Raw genomic sequence first — 20,963 nt, 5'->3', positions numbered from 1 at the left:
AGATACCATCAAGAGCAAAGGTATTACTGGCATCTAGAGATGGAGGACCCAACAAACGTTTTATTTTAAATTGTCAAATGGACAGACAGAACTGAACAATGAAGGAGTGATGAAAATGGTCAGAATTAAGATTTGGGGGCATGCAGCAAATGTTGCAGATGTGCAGGTTAAAGTGAGAAGACAAATGGATACAGTGGATCCTATTTTGGGTCTCAGAGGTTAAAATAAATGGTGAATCTTAAGTTGTACCTGCATATTTTTCATAATGGTAATTGAGAAATGTCTATGAATTACCGATTATTCACCATGGTTGTAAGCTTTGCTCACTGCGGAATATTGAAACCAACCATGCAGTCATGAAACAACAGTGGATTCATGCTGGAATCTTCATCTACAGTTGGGCAGTTTACTAAAATGTCAAAATAAATTCAGACCCCTGTCACACCTTGGAGTTGCATTTGACTATATTTCCCTCTTTATACCTCAAGCAGTGATGAAACAGAGACAGATAAAGAACTTAGGAAGAAAATTGATGAAAAACCAAGTAATCAAAGAAGTAGAGAGAGAGAAAAAGTTGAGTTTAAGAAGGCGGTTAGAAGTTGTCACTTGGTTGTCACAAGGAAGAGGGTATCTTAAATTAAAAATAATCTGACATGCACCACAGAACACTGTAGCATTCTTGTCTGTGGCTCTGGTACTCTAAAGGAATCCAAAACAAAACGCCAAAAAATATGGGGAAAAAATGTGGTATTGAAGAATTGATGAGTTTAAAAGTATTACTTACATTTTTGATGACAGAGTTCCAATCAGTTTTCAAGTGATCAAGAACAGTGGCTGGATCAGGTTATGTGACAGTGCAAAGATTTTCTTTTGAACACACAATGTTACTGCACCATCCAGTGGGAAAAATTGGCTCAACATAATCAAACCTCATCAAATGTTCAAAAAGGATTTTCTTGCCTAAAAATATCTAGAAATTTTTAATAGGGCTTTTCCTAAAGCCTGTAGGACAAACTCCCTGTGAGTTAATGTGATTAGTTAAAACCTTACCTCTTTGTAGAACACATCAGAGTTGTTATGTACATCATAGGCCAGCAGGTTAGTCTGGGTGCCCACAAGCAGCATGTCATGGCCATCTCTGGGGTTTAGTATTCCTGCAGTAAGACAGCTGACACTCTGGTTTATGTTCAGGAGGGAGGTATCAGAATCCAGGCCACGTTGCAATAAGTGTTTGGAGGCAAACTGCTGGCTACGGGTATGGGGGTTGTGGATAAAAACCTAAATCAAACATATCAACAGTTACTATTCACAGTGAACAAATACTGTGCTGCTTAAAGCATGAGAAATTGTGTCCCCTCGTGAAATACAAGATGTCACTAAGGTTGTTCCAATGTCACAGTAGAATGCAACTGAGCCATCTTATATATTTTTTAAAATTCATTAATTAATTTACAGGATGTGGGCATCGCTGGCTAGGCTGGCATTCATTGCCCATCCCTAATTGTCCTTAAGAAGGTGGTGGTGAGCTGCCTTCTTGAGCTACTGCAGTTCCTGTGGCATAGGTAAACCGACAGTGCTATTAGGGAGAGAGTGCTTGGATTTTGACCCAGCGACAGTGAAGGAACGGTGATATATTTCCAAGTCAGGATGGTGAGTGACTTGGAGGGGAACTTCCAGGCGGTAGTGTTCCCATGCATCTGCTGCCCTTGTCCTAGATGGCAGCAGTTGTGGATTAGGAAGGTGTTGCCTAAGGAGGCTTGATGAGTTTCTGCAGTGCATCTTGTAGATGGTACACATTGCTGCCACTGTTTGTCCGTGGTGGAGGGAGTGAATGTTTGTGAAAGAGGTGCCAATCAAGTGGGCAAAATATTAGAATAAAATTAATACCCATTTCTTGAATCACCATTCCATTTAATGTTAGGGTTTATACAGCATAACAGAAATATGAACATGTGTGAAATGTTATTCACATTTATTCTTGAAACTCACTCCACAACTGACTGTAGGGGAGCTGCATCACTAACATATCTCATACATAACCAGGGTAGTTACTATTAGGACCAAAATCATTATCCAATTCTGATTTATTTGTTTTAAATATTGCCAATGAAAAACCGATACAAGGGATTTGGATAAAATGTCATGACCAACAACATGATAACAAATGCGTCACCAAGGGAAGCTATGTCTAGTACTTCAAAGATTGAAACAGTGACTTCATAGCTAAAGAGGAAAAATTAGATTTACAGTGCCTTCTGTCTGTTATAGGAAATGATATTACACATGAAACCTCTGTGCCTTTCTTTCAAAATAAAGAGAGATAATGTCTTTCTTCCTTATTAGGAGTGGATTACTACATTAAAAAATTCTGGTTTAGGGAAGAGAGAGGAACAAGGAAAGAAGGCAATCAATCAATCATTACATGTGTGACAAGGAAAATAAAACACATTACAGTGGCTGCAAAAGTCACAAGGATTTGCTATGGGTAACACTATGAAAAAAATACAGCCCTATCCATGACAATCTACTATCTTCTTTGTTCCCAAGTATTCAATTTAACATTCTCTATTCCATAAACAGCAGTTTAGGCTGGGTCAATTGTTAATTTTAAATTGATAGATTTCCATTAGGCATTAAGGAATATTGGGCAAAGGCAGGTATGTGGAATTACATCATAGATCAGCCATGATCTCAACGAATGGTGGAACAGGATTAAGGAGCTAAATCCAAAGGCAGGCTGTGTTACTTTTTTGATTTATTCAATCACCCGTGACTAACCTAGTGAAAGGTACAGTATATAGTTGAGCTACACTCAGAATAAAAATTTCAGTTTCTTAAGACATGAATGTACACCGACAAACATCCTATGAAATGTCTTAAAGATACGCTGAAAAATCAAGATTTAGTCTCTGTTTTATGTCTTCATCCTACCTGTTCTTTATTCAATACATGCATACCTGCCAAATACTTCAAGCCTGGATAACAGCAACTTTTGCCTAATTAGCATAACTAGTCATTCGCCATGGCTAAACCCAGCTAGTAACATAGTCCAACTGAATGGGAAGCTATTCCTGCAAATTCCCCTCCAAGTCACATATCATCCTGATTTGGAATTATATTGCTGTTCCTTCACTGTTGCTGGATCAAAATCCTGGAACTCCCTCCCTAGCACACTCTGAGTGTACCTACATCACATGGACTGCAGCATTTCAGGAGGGCGGTTCACCACCACCTTCTCAAGGGCAATAAATGATGGCCGAGCCAGTGGCACCCACATCCCATGATTGAATAAAAAGAAAATTAAGAACAAGAGGATGCTGTTCTTAATATGTGATCTCAGCTTGTTAAAATATGCTGATGGCATTCCTAGCATTTGATGCTAGATGTGCTGGGAATGCACGGAGTAGGTATGGAGGAATTATTGTGCCAGCAGCTCTTAGAAGCTGCTGGCTACCCAACAGTTGTGTTTCTTTATTTGGACGACAAATAACGGGGGTCAGAAGGGCTTCATTCTGCAGTCAAGCTTTTGAAGCCCTCGTGCATAAGGTCTCTTTTTGAGAAGTGGGCCATTATGGAATCAAGTATATCATAATAGAGGCATGAAAAAAGGTGCCTTAGCCCATCAATGCAGCACCACATGTTTGTGGATGTAAATAGATTGGTGGTTAAAGTAAAATGGAACGTAAAGTTCTATTATAAACATACAAATAGTAAAAAGGTAGTCAGCCTTTCTGACCCTCATTATTTTACTTCCAAATAAAGAAACACAACTTTTGGGTAGCCAGCAGCTTCTAAGAGCTGATGGTACAATAATTCCTCCATACCCACTCTGTGCACTCCCAGCACATCTAGCACCAAATGCTAGGAATGCCATCAGCATATTTTAACAAGCTGAGATCACACACTAAGAAGTGTATCCTCTTGTTCCTAATTTTCTTTTGGGTGGAATCTATTAAGGACCAAAAAATATTTTGCATGTATTTGTTTACTAGGAAATGGGATGCTGCTTATGTATCAGTAAAAGAGAAGACAGCAGTGATATTGGAAAGGATAAAAATAGATAAAAAGGATGCACTTAAAAGGCTGGCAGTCTTCAAAGTAGAAATTTCACCTGGTCAGGATGGGATGCACTCTAGGCTACTAAAGGAAGGAAGTAGGGAAATTGCAGAGACTCTGTTACAGCCCTGCTTAGAAAGAGGGAAAGGGATAAATCTAACCACTACAGGCTAGTTAGTCAGCATAACATTGGTGGTGGAGAAACGTTTAGAGATAATAATTGATAATTAATTTATTGAAGACAAAATTAATTAGCAATTGAATATATATGAGTTAATAAGAGAAAGTCTGCAAAAATTGTTAAAAGCAAATTGTGTTTGACCAACTTGATCATGTGTTTTAAAGGAACAGATTGATGTGTGCATATGGACTTTCAAAAGGGGTTTGCAAAGTATCACATAACAGATTTGTTAACAAAATTAAAGTCAAAAGGATTAAAAAGAACTAGGGCAGCATGCATACAAAATTGGCTAAGAGGCAGAAACCAGAGTTGCGGATAGGAACTAAAGAGCCGGCACAATGCGCTGTATCATTTTATAATTCTATGTGGCCCGTATCTGGTAAGGAAGACATTTTGCAGTCTGTATTGCGAAGATAATTCACTTGGTTCACTGTCAATTTGGCAGCTGAAGAAGAAGAATACAGGGAACCTTACCAAATGCTCTATTTTCTAAGTGCTTAGGCATTCCCTTATTCCCAGACTTTCCCTTATTAACCTAGCCTGTAGTGGTTGGGTTTATTCCTTTCCCTCTTTCTAAGCAGGGGTGTAATAGAGGTATTATGTAATCAACTTGGAATCAAAGTACTGTTTGTGTTGCCCACCAAATCTGGCAAGTAACAAACACAAGGTACCATATTGAAACAAACTTCCTTAATGTCATGGGTTCACTCATCTATCTAACGTGGCTAGCATCTTAAGCACTAGACTAGTACTCATCTTTTCTCATAATTCTCTTTCCACCAGACACAACAACAGACATTCTTCTAGACAGAAGGGAAGTCACTAAAGCTAATGACCTTTCAGTCCCAATGAGGAGACGACTATCAAGATTATGGAAGCAAGAGTGTGAATGCAGGATGACAAATTTGGAAGCCTCTTTAAGGTCATGGTGGGTACTTTCCATTGCTTTTCATTACTTAACTCCTTATTTCTTCATTCACTCATTCACTTCCCCTTCACACACACATACAACATATACCCATATTGCAGGATTTCAGAACAACACATGATGGAGCCAACAATAAGAATGATTATAAAATCCTATGCATTTTAATTCTATAAATTAATTTGCCGATTAAATTGTGACTGGTGGAAATTATGCCCTGGTTGTTGAAAATAAAACAATTATGTGTTTGAACAGCAATAAAACATGGGACAGATTTATAATCAATAATAGTTCAATATCTGCATTGGTAATTATGTTACACCAGCCAATGCCCTGAGATTCAGTCCCTTGCAGACAGTTACAGCTCCTCCTTTTGTAAACCTCACCCCCTCCCCCTATAGTTACAGCTCTTCACTCAGTGCCTTTCCTGATAGTTACCTCTCCTCATCTCAATGCCCTCCCTGATAGTTACTGCTTCTCTCACTCAGTGGCTTCTTTGATAGTCACAGCCCTTCACTCAGTGTGTTCACTGATACAAAGCAGCAGGAGTAAGAGTAAACATTCTCTATTTATTATGTCTTTCTTAGCTTCTGTTATGCCCATGTATCGCAAATTGGGAGCTCTGCATATATTTTAGCCGCTACTCTGGATCCAAGCAGATTACTTTTATCTCAATTTTCTTTCCCTTGAGTCCTTTTCTTCTGTTCTTCCCTACCTATCGCCCAGTCTTGCCTACCATCTTTCATTTCTCTCCTCTTGAGTAATTTTGTCCTCACAATCCCTACCTCAACCCATGACTAATCCTCTGGCTTCCAACCATTTACAGGCTTGAATCCCACTTGGCATTCTCTAATGAATCCTAGCAAGGCATCAACCAGTGCCTCTTTATGAGCAGCAACCCCATCCTTCTGTGTCACTGATGCTCCCACCCATCACACACGCTTGGGGTTAACCCTGCTAACTTCTATTTCATCCTGCTCACTCAGTTGGACTCTGTCAGTGATCCTGTCTGCAATTCCCTCCAGAAGGTTTGTTCACTTTTTAACAAATATCCTTGGCATCCAGTCCTTCTTTTGGATGACTGCATTAACATCTGGAGTTGATGGAAACTTGGCTCTTGAGCGGCTACTTTTGGCGCCATACTAAAGCCTCCCCAGCAGGCTATAATTTTCACCACTTTCCCCATCCCAAATCACCATGCCGATGGTGGGACCAGGATAATCCTAGGGACCAGGATAATCCTAGCAACCATTTCCTTAAACCCCTCTTCCCCACCCAGCTATCCTTACCTCCAACAAGTTTGAAGACCTATGAGCTCCTTTGACAATAATATTGAGACTGCCTCATTTTCACCCCTCCGGAAATCCACCAAACAGAATCCCACCCATGACACCCTCTTCTTTTTCTGATCTACATCTTTCTCTAGTTTTTCTCCTATTTCTCTGCATGGCTTTCCAAGGCCCCCTCCTGCACCTCTGACATGCTTCCAACGAAACAACAACTTTTATTTGTATAGCACCTTTAACATAATAAAATATCACAGGGCACTTCACAGAGGCATTGTAAAACAAAATATGACATCGACCCACATAATGAGATACTAGGACTCGTGACCAAAATTTGGTCAAAGATGTAGGTTGTAAGGAGTGTCTCAAAGGAGGAAAGTGAGATGGAGAGAAATAGGGAGGAAATTCTAGAACTTAAGGCTTAGGGAACTGAAGACACAGCCCCCAGAGGGTGGAGTGATTAAAATTAGGGATGTTCAAGTGGTCAGAATTGGAGGGTTCAGGGCAGGGTGAGGTTAGGGTGGGGCCAGGCCATGGATTCTAAACTAAAATGCTGACCTTCCCCTCCTAGTCAGTGTGCTGACACTAAATATCCCTCAGTACTGTCACATCTCTAATCTCCCCTTCTTCCGCAAGTAGCTTGAGTGTGTTGTCACCTTCCAAATTCATGTCCATCTTTTCTGCAAATCAATTTGAATATCTCTAATCAGATTTCATTCCCTGCTGACTTTCCAAACAGTTCTAAAGGAAATTACATTCTCTATAACTGTGACTATGGTGTTTAAATTTCCTTCTCCTCTGCGGCCCTTAATTCAGTCGACCGAGCCATTTTCTTCCAAAGTCTCTACACCATTGTCCAGCTCAGTGGAACTGTCCTTGCTTGGTTGCAATCACATCTATCTGATCATAGCCAGAATAATTCTAGTAATGCTTTGTCTTCCAGCCTTTGTAGTATTAATTCCAGAGTCCCTCAAAGATCCATCTTTGGTCCGCTTCTCATCCTCCCATCTACATGCTTCCTCTTGAAAACTCCATTCCATGTGTATCTCAACAACATTTCTTGTTCTCTTGAACCCTCCACAGCCTATGTTGTTAAGATGCTTATGCAACATCCAGTCATGGCTGAACAGCAATTTCCTCCCAGTTAGCCATTGGTAAGATTGAAGCCATTATCTTTGGTCGCTGTAACAAACTCTGTACCCTTGCCAGCAATTCCATCCCTATCGTGCGCCACTATCTCTGGCTGAGTGAAAGGATGTGAAGGCATTAGTGAGCAATGCAGATTCATGAGAATGGTTCCAGGGATGAGGAATTTCAGTTTTGTGGATAGCTAGGAGGAGCTGTGGTGGTTCTTCTTGGAAAAGGGAAGGTTAAGAGGAGATTTGATTGATATAAAAGCAAAATACCGCGGATGCTGGAAATCTGAAACACAAACAAAAATAGCTGGAAAAACTCAGCAGGTCTGACAGCATCTGTGGAGAAGAATACAGTTAACATTTCGAGTCTGTATGACTCTTCATCAGAACAGATGAAGAATCATACGGACTCGAAAAGTTAACTGTATTCCTCTCCGCAGATGCTGTCAAACAGCATTTGATAGAGATGTTCAAAATCACAAAGAGTCTGGACAGAGTAAAAAGGGAAAAACTGTGTGTAGGCAGAAGGATTGAGAACCAGAGGGCATGATTTAAGGTGAGTGGCAAAAGAAGTAATGGCGACATGAGGAAAAACATGTTTTACGTAATGAGTGGATAGGATCTGGAATGTTCTGCCTGAGAGTGTAATGCAGGTACATTCAATCATGCTCTCACAAGAGAATTGAACAATTATCCGGAAAGAAAGAATTAGATGGGTTACAGGGAAAAGGCGAAGGAGTGGAAGTAGCCTCTGGCAGAGAGCTGGCACAAACACAATGAGCCAAATGGCCTCTTTCCATGTTGTACCGATTTTGATTGTATATTTACAACATCAACCCCGTATTTGATGCTGAGTTGAGTTCCCAACCCCATACCCTCTCCATCTTTCATCTCTGCTTTAGTTCTTGCTTTAGCCCATCTGTTGCTTTATTCACGCTTTTGACATCTGTGAACGTGATTATTTCAATGCTCTACTGGCCAGCCTCCCATTCTACACACTCTATAAACTTATATTCCACTCTAAGTCCCACTTAACCATCATCACTGTGCTTGCTGACCTATACTGACTACCGGTCTCCAAATGCCTCAAAATATAAAAATCTAATTTTCGTGTTTAAACCTTTAGATGGCCTCATCATCTCTCTACCTCTGCAACTTACATCAGCCCCATAACTGACTCTTCAAACTCTCCATTTCTCTGTCACTGGTCTCTTGTGCATCTCCCCTCCCTTTGCCATCCCACCCTACCCCCATCACTGACAACTATGCCTTCAGATGACAATGCCTCACACTGCAAATACTTATTTAAAACCCCCCTTCTCCCTCTTTAGGACTTTCCTTAAAACTCACCTCTTCAACTGGTTACCTCCCAATATTTCCTTTGTTGGCTTGTCATTTATTTTTTCTAATGCCTCTGCAATGTGTCTGGGACACTCTATTTTAAAGATTCAATAAGAATGCAAATTGTGATTTTTGATAGCTCCATCTCTTTTTTTATGCCTTTGCTGATAGCTACAGCTCTTTATTTGGTGCCCCCTGCTGATAGTTACTCATTTACTTCTCGCATCGACAGTTGTAGCCCCACAATAACAGTTACCATCCCTCCCACAGCAGTTTCATAGTTTGAGGTACTGCATCACATTGCCAACCTGAGCAGCAATGATTAAACAAAGCTGTGTGCTGTCATATTTGCCAAACAATGCCCTGTGGTAGTTTCAGCTCCTTATGTCTTAATTTGAAGTTACAACCCATAATTCAATTACAGTTGATTGTTACAGACTCAGTGCCCCTACTGATAACTACAACCTCTCACAGTGACAATACTTTGAGTGGCAGTACCTTGCCAGCCTGGGTAGCAGCAGTTAGACAGGGGTGTGTGCCATCGTATTTCCCCACAGTCACCATTCGGGGGTTAATTTTGTGGTTTAACTTGAGGGTGAAGACTGGGACAAGCATGGCTGCTACCTGCAGATACAGAAGTGGATACAGCAACGATAATGACCTTGAACAGAAAATTTAAATCACAAAATACATTTGCAAAATTAGTTGTTTAGGGGAAAAAAGCTGGATTTTTGCCAGAGAAGAGCAGGATCATTATCTAATGGCATCAGAAACGCAGGGTACAGTCTATTGATCCCAAGAGGGTGCAAAAACAGAGCTGACTTTACATACTAGGTCCATTCGTTGCACAATTATTCTATTCAATAGATCCTTAAGACATTTTCTGTTTATATCACTACTGGTTAAGTGCAAAGACAGACAAGTAACTGAGCTGAAGGTATGTAACAGAACTAGTATATGGACTATATATAGGATATTATGGATTAAGGTGAAGTGTGAAATTATGGTATAACAGATATTTTAAAGCAACAAATGAACATTTGCTGAGTGATATCGAATTGTGAACACGGAGGATTTTAGTTAAGTTCAGGCCTTTTGCTATTGGTTGCCCTGGAAAACACAATTTCCATGTACGCAAATTTAATTTGGGATTCTAGGGACTGTTAGATGTTCGGATAGTCCTATCCCCATAGATGAGTGCGGGGCTCCCAGTCGATTATCCCAACAGTGGATTGCTCAGAAGGGCGTACTATTTCCAGCAATTCGAGTGCCCCTGAACACTAGCAGCCCCAGTGATGTCAGTAATTACATGTCAGTAATCCCAGTTTTCTCGCTCCACCCAGCCCACTCCACCGTGGTTTACCTGTACTTGGCCGGCCTAGATTTTTCCCTCAGCTCCGCTCTCCCCGGCCTGGATTTCTCTTTCGGCCCCGCTCTCTCCTGCCTGGATTTCTCTTTCGGCCCCGCTCTCTCCTGCCTGGATTTCTCTTTCGGCCCCGCTCTCTCCTGCCTGGATTTCTCTTTCGGCCCCGCTCTCTCCTGCCTGGATTTCTCTTTCGGCCCCGCTCTCTCCTGCCTGGATTTCTCTTTCGGCCTCGCTCTCTCCTGCCTGGATTTCTCTTTCGGCCCCGCTCTCTCCTGCCTGGATTTCTCTTTCGGCCCCGCTCTCTCCTGCCTGGATTTCTCTTTCGGCCCCGCTCTCTCCTGCCTGGATTTCTCTTTCGGCGTCTCTCTGTTGCTAACCAATGACGTCATTTACCGTCACCGGGGGGGCGTTATCCCCGTTACCAATAGCAAGAGGAGCCGGACTCAAAGATGCTGCAATACCTTCAACGGCTCAAAAGCAGAGGCCATGAAACCACTCAACCAGTCCTCTTGCACAGACCCACAATAGGAACATAAAGTCCCTTCAGCCTGTTCTGCCATTCAATCAGATCATGGCTAATCCGTGAATTCTTATGAACTTTGTCTTAATGCCTTTGATCAATAAAGACCTGAGATTTTAAATTAACAGTTGATCTCGCATCAAATGTCATTTGCTGGAGTTTCAAACTTTTACCACCCTAAGTTAGAATTGTTTCCTAATTTCACTCCTGAAAAGTCTGGCTTTAACTTTTTATACTATGCCCCCTAGTCCTAGATTCTCCGACTGACAGAAAAACTGTTTCTATCAACCCTATTTGATCCTCTTAACAGGTTGAAAGCTTTAATGACATTACCAATTAACAAACTCCAAGGAATACAACTCTAGTTTGTGTTATCTCTCCTTGTAATTTAAACTATTCAGGTATCATTCTGGTAAATGTACACTGCACTTCCTAAAAGGTTGAGAATGTATCCGATTATGGAAACGGGAACATATCACAATTGCTCATTGGACAAACTCAAATGTATTCCTAAAACACATTGTTGTACAGAGGGAGCTTTATACTCATTCTATGGTGAACCATCGTCAAGATTCCACACCTTGAACACAATTCACCTTAGAAACAGAGGCTCAGGAAAGGAAATAGGCCAAAAGGCATCAATACTGGGTAGTTTTTAGGATGGAAGATACAACAGTAAGTATACCTATGAACGTGATGGGGGAAAGAGAGCAGGAAAACAAAAGCTACAAAGATCTGAGAGAAAGTGTAAATAGTGACATTCACAATGCGGATTCCCTAATTCAACACTGCATTGGCAATCATCAGATCATAGGAAAGTTGTGTGGGGAATGAACCTGTCTTTGTGTGCCTTTATGCATAGGTATGAGGAACAGAGCTTTACTCAGCAAAGTGATCATTGCTTGCCAATTTTCTCCCAAATCCCCATTTAACCCCCACTTCTCAGGAAGTCCTGTTCTACAGTGCTTTTCAATGTCTTGCTTAAGTGATTATGTTTCAGCCAATATAATTAAGCACCAGAAAACTATTTGACAGCAGTGTAGCCACAATCAAGTGCAAGTTTGCATTTGTGGCACAGCCTGCTAAAGTTATAAACAGCAAGCACCATGACAAGATTTTCCTTTTCAATTCCAGCTTTATTGTGTCCAATTGTAGCACCTCTGCTGCCACCCTGAGATCACAGAAGTTTGCAGAACCTGGGATCATACAGGCCTGTATGGCTCAGCATTTTGCATAAAACAGGAAAATTTCAAGTGTCCAAAATAGTTGAAGTATTCCATTCTACAGCATCAACATCCTCACCTTTAGCACACAACATAAGTAACAGCAGGGCCAATCATTGCAGGGCTGTGTGTGTAAATTACACTTTCCAAGTCTGGAAAAGGAGCGAAAACCCTATTATAGCACACGTTGAACTACATTACCATAAGTGCTATTTATTTGTAAAATCAGGGAAAAGTGTGTTTACAGAGTACCAAATACTGAATGGGGTATGAGGTCAAGACATGATCAATTCAACATTTGATATAAACAAACTTCTTACTGAGAAGCAGTTTGAAGAAAAAAGGACAACAATATTCATTTTGGACAAACCAGAAAATGCATTTTATTTAAATAATTTCATAAAACAAAAATATGGTAATAGTGCTTAAAAATACGTAAATCAAACTGTATATTTGAAACTATCCCAAAGGAAAAGCATCACAGCAAGGCCTTTTGCAAAGTCTTACACTTTCACTCATCCCTGAGAGAGTGTTCAGTACAATATGAAAAGGCTCGAAGAGACTGCTCCTTTACAAGTGCACAATAAAGTGTTCCTACCACAATTTACATCAGGTTTGAGTTCAGTAAAAAAAGTCAAAAATATAAGTAAAGACATACCATTCACATTGCACTGACATTTGAAGGACCCCTCCCCTTCAAAATAGATCTACAAAGCTAATGTAAAGGCGGTATCAGCATCAAGCAGTTGCCATCCCTACCTACCCACAGTCATGTGCAGGGTCTGAAAAACAGGTCAGAACACTGTTCCTTTGAGTACTCAAAAATAAAATTGGTTAAATTTACCTCAATTCCATATAATTTTGGTTGAACTCAATTTCTAAATGTTGGCCATAGTTAATCCGATGGAAGAGAAAATGTTGGAATTTTATTTGTTTCAAAAAGCAAGATTTTTGGAAAAATGCTGTGCCACAACTTATTTATAACTGCAGTGATTATTTCATGGTAAAGTGTCCAGTCAAACGAAGCAGGGACCACAGTACTCCAAGTGTTTTAGTGTATAATCGGCAGTCATTTAATCTGAATGTCTACATGTTGGAATATTTAGTAGGATTTAAAGGTCAGTACCCCATTATTTGAGATAATACATTTGAGTGAAAATCAAAGTGTATTCAAAATATACTAGCTAAAAAAAATGGGTGGGGAATAAAAAAAAGCAAATTCTGTAATTTGCACGTCTGATTATAGAGATTAAGCTGAATGCAAACGTGCAATATTTTATTTAAAATTAATGCTCAAGTTGCCAAGCTGTTACATGATCAGTACCATAGATCCTACATAAAACACCATACAGCTGGATAAAGCACTTCCAACCACCCCCAAAGATTCAAAACCATAAGGGCATTTCTGACAAATCACAGCTAGATTTCCAATGAAACAGATACATCTCTAATGGACAGGATGCTGGCTTTCATGTTTTTCATATGCTTCTTACATGTTTAATTTACGACAAATTATGAGAATGCATGTGGTTGTAGAGGGAGCAGCATGCATGTTTTTAAGGTAGCGAGTTCTGGGAAGGGTGGGTTGAAGTTGCTCAAACCCATTAAGAACAAACCTGGGCTTAATTTCTTAGTGGGAATAGTGAAAATTACACACTCTTTGTAACCGGTCATCACAATGCCCCAATCCATATGACTTCATTTCTAACTAACCAACTGAGCAGAAATCAAAAGCTACTCAATCCACAGCCATGACAAGTGAATTGAAACTGCCTTAGACAGCCAGCTTCTGACAAATACTACTGACATGAACAGTTGGGATGCATCAAATTACAGAAATAACAATTCAGATAACATGGGGTCATTTGAAACAAAGAACGCAAATAAAAATCAGAAACAGAATCAAAACCTTGTTCCAAAAAGGCATGGAAGCATCGTGCAGAGATGAGACAATTATTGCATATGACCGACAGAAAAGGAAAAGGATCGAGTGTATGGTGTAGGTATAAAATTGTTCCATGCTTCTTGTACGATGGGAAAACCATGAAGAAACTAAATTGACTGCTGAACACCATGGCGCACAACATGTCATTTTTCAGCACAATTTTGCTGATGGGCCCCAAGGAGCAATGCTGTAGTGCCCAATGAGTTTTTGGAACCAGACAGCCTTTCACAATCCACCATAGGCAAACCTGCAGACTGCATACGTTCCGCAGTTGAAAAGTTTAAAAGCAGCCTCCAGACACTTACAGCTATTTTTTCTTTGTTTGCAGGTAAAAAGCTGTTTATTATTTTCACAAAGGCTGTATAAAAAAATAACCATCCATGCCATTTCCCACCCAAAATACTGTTGAGATCCGGCTCCATTAGTGCAGCCACAGTACATGTGATAGTATAACTCCCCAGCTCAATGGCATGACTTTGCAGAGTGGTTTGGGATGCTGCTCTCCCTGCTCTTGCTGCTGCAAGAACAGAGCCAGACAAGTGATTCAGAAAATGTCAAGATTCTAGGTGCCTGGTGTTGAATCATCAGAACTAGGAGTCCTGTCGTTGCTGGAGACGTCTTTCGGCTGCAGCTGCCAAGGTTCGACGCCGCAAAGTAAGAGAGTCTGTGTTGAGAGGTGGCTCAGAGGACATGCCCCCACTAGATAAATATTCTGCTTCATTCTGGTTCCTATTTACGTACCGTCTGTGAGAAAATAAATTTACAGACTGTTACAATAAGCAGTAATTTCCATCATCCCTTTCCTCCCATGGATCCCTCTACACGAGTCTTTTCCAGACATGCAGATGGTCAGATTTCTAAACTTGATGTGCTCTTAAACATGATCAGGCAGTCTAGAGGTGGATGACTGAGCACTGTCAGCAGGTATGGCAGCACTCCACTGATCCGACCAAATAAGAACACTAACTTTTTTCCCCACTCACTTTCAACAGCATCTGAGGATTGATTCTTTATTAAAAATCTTTGCAGAACACCTGCAGTCTGTCCGCAACAATGACCTAAACCTCCCTGTCGCTTGCCATTTTAACACTCCACCCTGCTCTCTTGCCCACATGTCTGTCCTTGGCTTGCTGCATTGTTCCAGTGAAGCCCAACGCAAACTGGAGGAACAACACCTCATCTTCTGACTAGGCACTTCACAGCCTTCCAGACTGAATATTGAATTCAACAACTTTAGGTCTTGAGCTCCCTCCTCCATCCCCACCTCCTTTCTGTTTCTTCCCCCCCCCTTCCTTGTGTTTTTTTCCCAATAAATTATATAGATTTTTCTTTTCCCACCTATTTCCATTATTTTTAAATATTTTTAAATCTTTTATGCTCCCCCCACCCCCACTAGAGCTATACCTTGAGTGCCCTACCATCCATTCTTAATTAGCACATTCGTTTAGATAATATCACCAACTTTAACACCTGTGTTCTTTTGTTCTGTTGTCTGTGACATCTTTTGATGATCTGCTTCTACCACTGCTTGTTTGTCCCTACAACCACACCAACCCCCTCCACTTCTCCACCCCCCCCGCCCACACACCTTAAACCAGCTTATATTTCACCTCTTTCTTGGATTCACTCAAGTTCTGTCGAAGGGTCATGAGGACTCGAAACATCAACTCTTTTCTTCTCCGCCGATGCTGCCAGACCTGCTGAGTTTTTCCAGGTAATTCTGTTTTTGTTAAAAATCTTAATATTGTCCATAAGTGCTAAAAGTTACAGAATATCATATCATGACAAGTTTTGCATCCTAACCAAGTGCATCTATTCACCTTGACATCAAGAAGTGTTGTAATACTTGTATGCAATTGTATATTTTGTTTCAATTCTGTAAGCAAATCAATGCTATTAACTGAAGTGCAATTACTCTCCACTCTCCACTCTCCCCAACTTGTAAATACAACAATGCATTACTAATCGATGTACTGCGTGTTGACATAATGGTGAGATGCAGCTTATTTTAAAGATATCTTATGCAAATTATTCTTCTCCAGACTAATCATTTTCATTGGGAGCAAGAGTGAACAGCATGTAGGTAAAAGATATAGAATCAGGACATGTCCAACATGTGCAAATTATTTGCCACATTTCCTACAAAAATGACTAAACTTCAAGAGTACTCATTGGTTGTAAAACAGTTTGGAAAGTCCAAAGGTCATGAAAGGTGTCATACAAATGCAAGTTCTTTCTTTCTAACATTGAGAAATTAATTATTTGATACCTTTATTGTTTAATGTTATGCAATTGTCTCATTTGAGTTTATAGCAGGCTCTTTAAGACACTCCTTAAAACCTAGCCCTTGAACCAAGTTTTCTGGCGATTAGCCCTAACATCTCCTTCTCTGGCTCCATGGCAAATTAATTGATAATACTTCTGTGAAGCCTTGAGACAATTTACTACATTAAAGGTATAATATAAATACAAGTTGATGACCAATTCTTTTTTGAATTTATTTTTAATGTGCTTTTACAAATGTTTCTGGGACAGTCTGGGTAGGAATAAGTATTTGCTTAACAGCCCAGAACCTCAGCCTTTGTGATTTCCTCTTTAGCTGTTGTCACCAGTGAAATAAAACTTTTCTCTCCTTGCAGCAAACAAACTTTGTCCAATACTTGATTGCAAAAAGATTTTACACAGGAAACAGGTGACAAAATTGCTTTTTGCAGAAGATTGGAACACAGACTGGCTCAGGCCCACAGTGCATGGGTTATGAAGCTGCTGAGCGTCAAGATTAAGAATTAATTTTTTTTAAAAAACACTTGTTAATTTGTGATGTGTCTAATAGCAGGATTAGATGTCCTGTTGCTCACCACAGCATTGCTATAATTCAGTGTGGTTTAGTTTTCATTACTTTTCCAGCCATTTCTTCATTTACTACCACTTGACATAATGCTGCATGAATTTAAAGGGGCTCTGTTCAGCATTTAAAAAATATGTACCAAACAATCTTGAACAAGAAATAGGAACAATCATTTAATCAAGCTTGTTCCACCATTCAGAGAGATCATGGATGATCTGTGACTTAACTTCATATACCCCATAACTCTCAATACCCTAGTTTAACAAACATCTATTCATTCAGATTTAAAATTAACTGACCCTGCATCAACTGCCATTTTCAGAACAGTATTCCAAACATCCACTGCCCTTTGCGAGTGTGACCCACCTTCATTCCTGAAAGGCCTTTCGGACTATCCTTCCTGGTCCTAGGCTCCCCAACCAGCAGAAATAGTTTCTCTATTGACCCTATCCGTTCTACTTTATCTTGAAAACTTTGATAAAAATCACTTAAAATTCCAAAATTGCCATGCTATTTAATGACGCTCGGAGTCCAGGTATCAGTTTAGTAAATCTATGCTGCATTGCCTCCAGAGCCAATATATCCTCCCTGAGGTATCTTTCCATCCTCATCCTTCTCAACCTGTCTGTAGCCTTTGACATGGATTGGCTACACTATTTTCCTCCAATGTCTCTCCACCGTTGTCCTGCTGGGTGACACTGCTCTCATCTGGTTCCATTCTTACCTAACTAATTTTAATCACCATAATAATTTGTAATGGCTTCTCCTGCTGCTCCCTTTACCTCTGGTAGCCCCCAAGGATCTATATCTGGCCACACCTGTTTCTCATCTGTAGGTAGACTGTCGACACCATCATCCAAAGGCACAGCCTTATTCACATGTACCCCACCATCACCTCCTCTATAAACTTGTCCACTGTAGCTAAATTATCAGATTCCTTATCCATCATTCAGTACCGGATGAGTAGAAATTCCCTCCAATTAAATTTGTGAAGACCAAAGTAATTGTTTTCGGTCCCCGCATTACTGACTCCATCCAACTCCGTAGCCACAATCTGAGATTAAGTCAGTCTGTTTGCAACCTTGGTATCACACTTGATCCTCAGTTGACCTTCCAACCTTATATCTGTGCCATCATTAAGACGACCTATTGTCACCTCCGTAATATCACACCCAACTTCACCCTTGTCTCAGCTTATCTGCTGCTGAAATCATTTATGCCTTCATTGCCTCTTGATTTGACTATTCCAATGCGCTCCTGTGTGGTCTCCCACATTCTACCCTCTATAAACTTGAGGTCACCCAAAACTTTGCTGCCCATGTCTTAACTTGCACCAACTCCCATTCTTCTATCACCCCCTATATTGGCTCCTGGTCAAGCAACATCTTGATTTTAAAATTCTCATCCTTGTTTTCAATCATTCCATGCTCGCCCCTCCCTATCTCTGTAACCTCCTCCAGCCCACCAACCAAGGTATCAGCGCTCAGCTAATTCTGGTCTCTTGTGAATCCCCAATTTTAACTGCTCCACTATTGATGGCCAGACCTTCAGTTGCCTCGATCCCAAGCTCTGCAATACCCTCCCTACACGTCTCCACCTCTTGACTTTGCTTTCCTCCTTCTAAGACACTCCTTAAAACCTACATCTTTGACAACCTTTGGTCATTTGACCTAATATCTTCTTACATGGCTAGTGCTGTACTTTATAATGTTCCTGTGAAGCATCTTGGAACAGTTCATAACATTAATTGCATTATATAAATATAACTTGCTGCTTGAGCCCCAAACTGAACATAGTACTCCAGGTGTGGTCTAATTTTGTATAGACATAACAAATCATCTACCCTCTTGTATGCTACTCTTTTCAATCTAAAGGCCAGCATTTTATTAATTAGCCTTTTTGATTATTTTCTGTACCTGTCCATGATACTTAATGATCTGTGTACATGGGTCCCCAAAGCTCTTTGGACCTCTATTGTTTTCACCATGTGCAAAGTATGTTTATTTATCCTTTTTAGGTCCAAAAGTGGATGATCTGACAAACTGGCTGCATTGAAATCCACATGTCTCATTTGCCCTTTCACTTAACCTATTATTATCCCTGCAAAATTTTATGCTTCTATAAACATTGTTTACAATACCAGATAACCGTGTAATCTGCAAAGCTGGATATGTTTTCTTTCTATTCTATCATTTAAGTCATTAATAAATATGGTAAATAGTTGAGCAGATCCCTGGAGGACGCATTAGTTTCATCCTGCCAGTTAAAGTACTGCCCATTACCTGATCCTGTTGCCTGTCTCACAATCATTTTCATAACTAGGTTAATAATTTGCTTTCAATTCCATGAGCTTCAAGCTTAGCTAACAATCTCTTATGAGACACCATATTAAATGCCTTCTGAAAATCCAAGTAACATCCGGACAAACTCTTCACTGCTTTAAGTCACCTGCTCAAAAAATTCAATCAGGTTTGTCTGGCATGACCTACTATTTACAAATCCAAGCTGGCTCTCAAAACAGCTAAAAACATTCACGGTGTTCAGTCACACACTCTCACCTTTTGTTAAGACAAGAATGTAATCATATCAATTAAACATGACATTAGGACCCAAAATAACAGATTAACATTTTCAAATGAGATTAGTTTTTTTCCAAAATTGCTCAACAATCCTATACATGTTGGACAAGTATCCAGGTATTCCCCATAATGACCGAATGTCCTACTGGTTATCAATCAGGCCCTAAACACAAATTTCTCCCACCCCATAATAGCCCCCTACCTCCGAGCTTGAAGCAGTAGTTCCTCTTTACGCTGCATTAACATTCGTTGTCTCTCATCAGCCGACTTTGAGAAGCGACTTCCCCGTGCCTCGAAGTCCTCAGTCGGAACATCAATTTGTGGAAATTCAGCGCCAGTTTCAAATGTCTCTTCCACACTTTGGCTGAGTTCAAGGGCTGGATGCTCAGTCTGAGGATGTAAAGAAGACACTGCCACATTAACCATGCACAGTGACATTCAAGCTGATTCATAGTAAAACTATAATTATGAAAAGTACAGATAAATGAATGAACACTTTGTTGGAAAGCTCAAATCTGCAGAAGCCACTAACATGCTAAGTATTACTATAACTGCAGTTTTAACTTTTATTTCATCTGAATGCATTGTCAATGACTTGAGTAGGTGAAAAATGGTAGGCTTTGCCTTGCACAATGTGACAACTTCGCAAATTTGAATCAGCTATTACGCTAGATGTAGGACCAGGGATCTTCCTCTATTATGGAGGCCTGAACATTAAGAAAAGTCAATCGAAATTAAAAGGAATGAGTTAATCAGACTGACAGTGTGTCAATTATTTGTCTTCATATTGTTAGCCTTTGTTTGTTAAGTAGGGAAGCATGATTTAATTTTAAAGTAGTGACAACTTAACTTTTGAACTGAGACTGACCCTAAAGGACCGGTGGGTTTCAATTTGAAATAACCACAAACTTAGTGAGAGAAAGTAATTAAAACATGCTGGTACATTATGGTTCCTAAGCTTCAGGGAATCTATAAACAATTACATGGATACATGGTCAAAAAATTAGTCCTGCAACAGGAAAACATGTTTAAATTTTATTTAAGATTGCTGTAGAACATGGGAATTAGCTGTTGCTGAACAGTAAAGGATCAAAGGCACACTGATAATTAAAGACTTCACTTAGTCCATTAGCAATTATATGCAACAAGGGTGGTGCTTCTTCCTCCAAATAAAAGGTGTGGCTATGGGTACCCGCATGGGCCCCAGCTATGCCTGTCGCTTTATGGGGTATGTGGAACATTCCTTGTTCCAGTCCTGCTCCTGCCCCCTCCCACAACGCTTTCTCCGGTACATCGATGATTACTTTGGTGCTGCTTCATGCTCTCGTCGGGACCTGGAAAAATTTATTAATTTTGCTTCCAATCTCCACCCCTCCATCATTTTCACGTGGTCCATCTCTGACACTTCCCTTCCCTTCCTTGACCTCTCTGTCTCAATTTCTGGTGATAGACTGTCCACCAATATCCATTACAAGCCTACCGACTTCCACAGCTACCTCGACTACAGCTCCTCACAAACCGCTTCCTGCAAGGACTCCATCCCATTCTCTCAGTTCC

General features: G+C 40.3%; 2 protein-coding genes across 5 annotated transcripts in view; both read right to left on the bottom strand.

Annotated features, from left to right (window-relative positions):
* Positions 1-10,530, bottom strand: part of bbs2 (Bardet-Biedl syndrome 2) — an 81,956-nt gene extending 71,426 nt beyond the window's left edge. For both annotated transcript variants that reach the window (XM_041192730.1, XM_041192731.1), the window contains exons 1-3: positions 10,289-10,530; positions 9,424-9,549; positions 1,051-1,278 (exon numbers count right to left, since the gene is read on the bottom strand). In XM_041192730.1, the coding sequence (XP_041048664.1) occupies positions 1,051-1,278; positions 9,424-9,540 (345 nt within the window). In that variant the 5' untranslated portion in view covers positions 9,541-9,549; positions 10,289-10,530. The remainder of the gene's footprint in view (positions 1-1,050; positions 1,279-9,423; positions 9,550-10,288) is intronic.
* Positions 10,531-12,392: 1,862 nt separating this feature from the next.
* amfra (autocrine motility factor receptor a) overlaps positions 12,393-20,963 on the bottom strand; it is a 71,761-nt gene continuing 63,190 nt past the window's right edge. For all 3 annotated transcript variants that reach the window (XM_041191484.1, XM_041191485.1, XM_041191486.1), the window contains 2 exons: positions 19,609-19,796; positions 12,393-14,723 (listed from right to left, as the gene is read on the bottom strand). In XM_041191484.1, the coding sequence (XP_041047418.1) occupies positions 14,570-14,723; positions 19,609-19,796 (342 nt within the window). In that variant the 3' untranslated portion in view covers positions 12,393-14,569. The remainder of the gene's footprint in view (positions 14,724-19,608; positions 19,797-20,963) is intronic.

Source organism: Carcharodon carcharias, chromosome 7, assembly GCF_017639515.1.
Source record: "Carcharodon carcharias isolate sCarCar2 chromosome 7, sCarCar2.pri, whole genome shotgun sequence".
NCBI lineage: Eukaryota > Metazoa > Chordata > Chondrichthyes > Lamniformes > Lamnidae > Carcharodon > Carcharodon carcharias.
The sequence above is the reverse complement of the archived record's forward strand: the minus strand, read 5'-3'. Positions and strand labels throughout refer to the sequence as shown.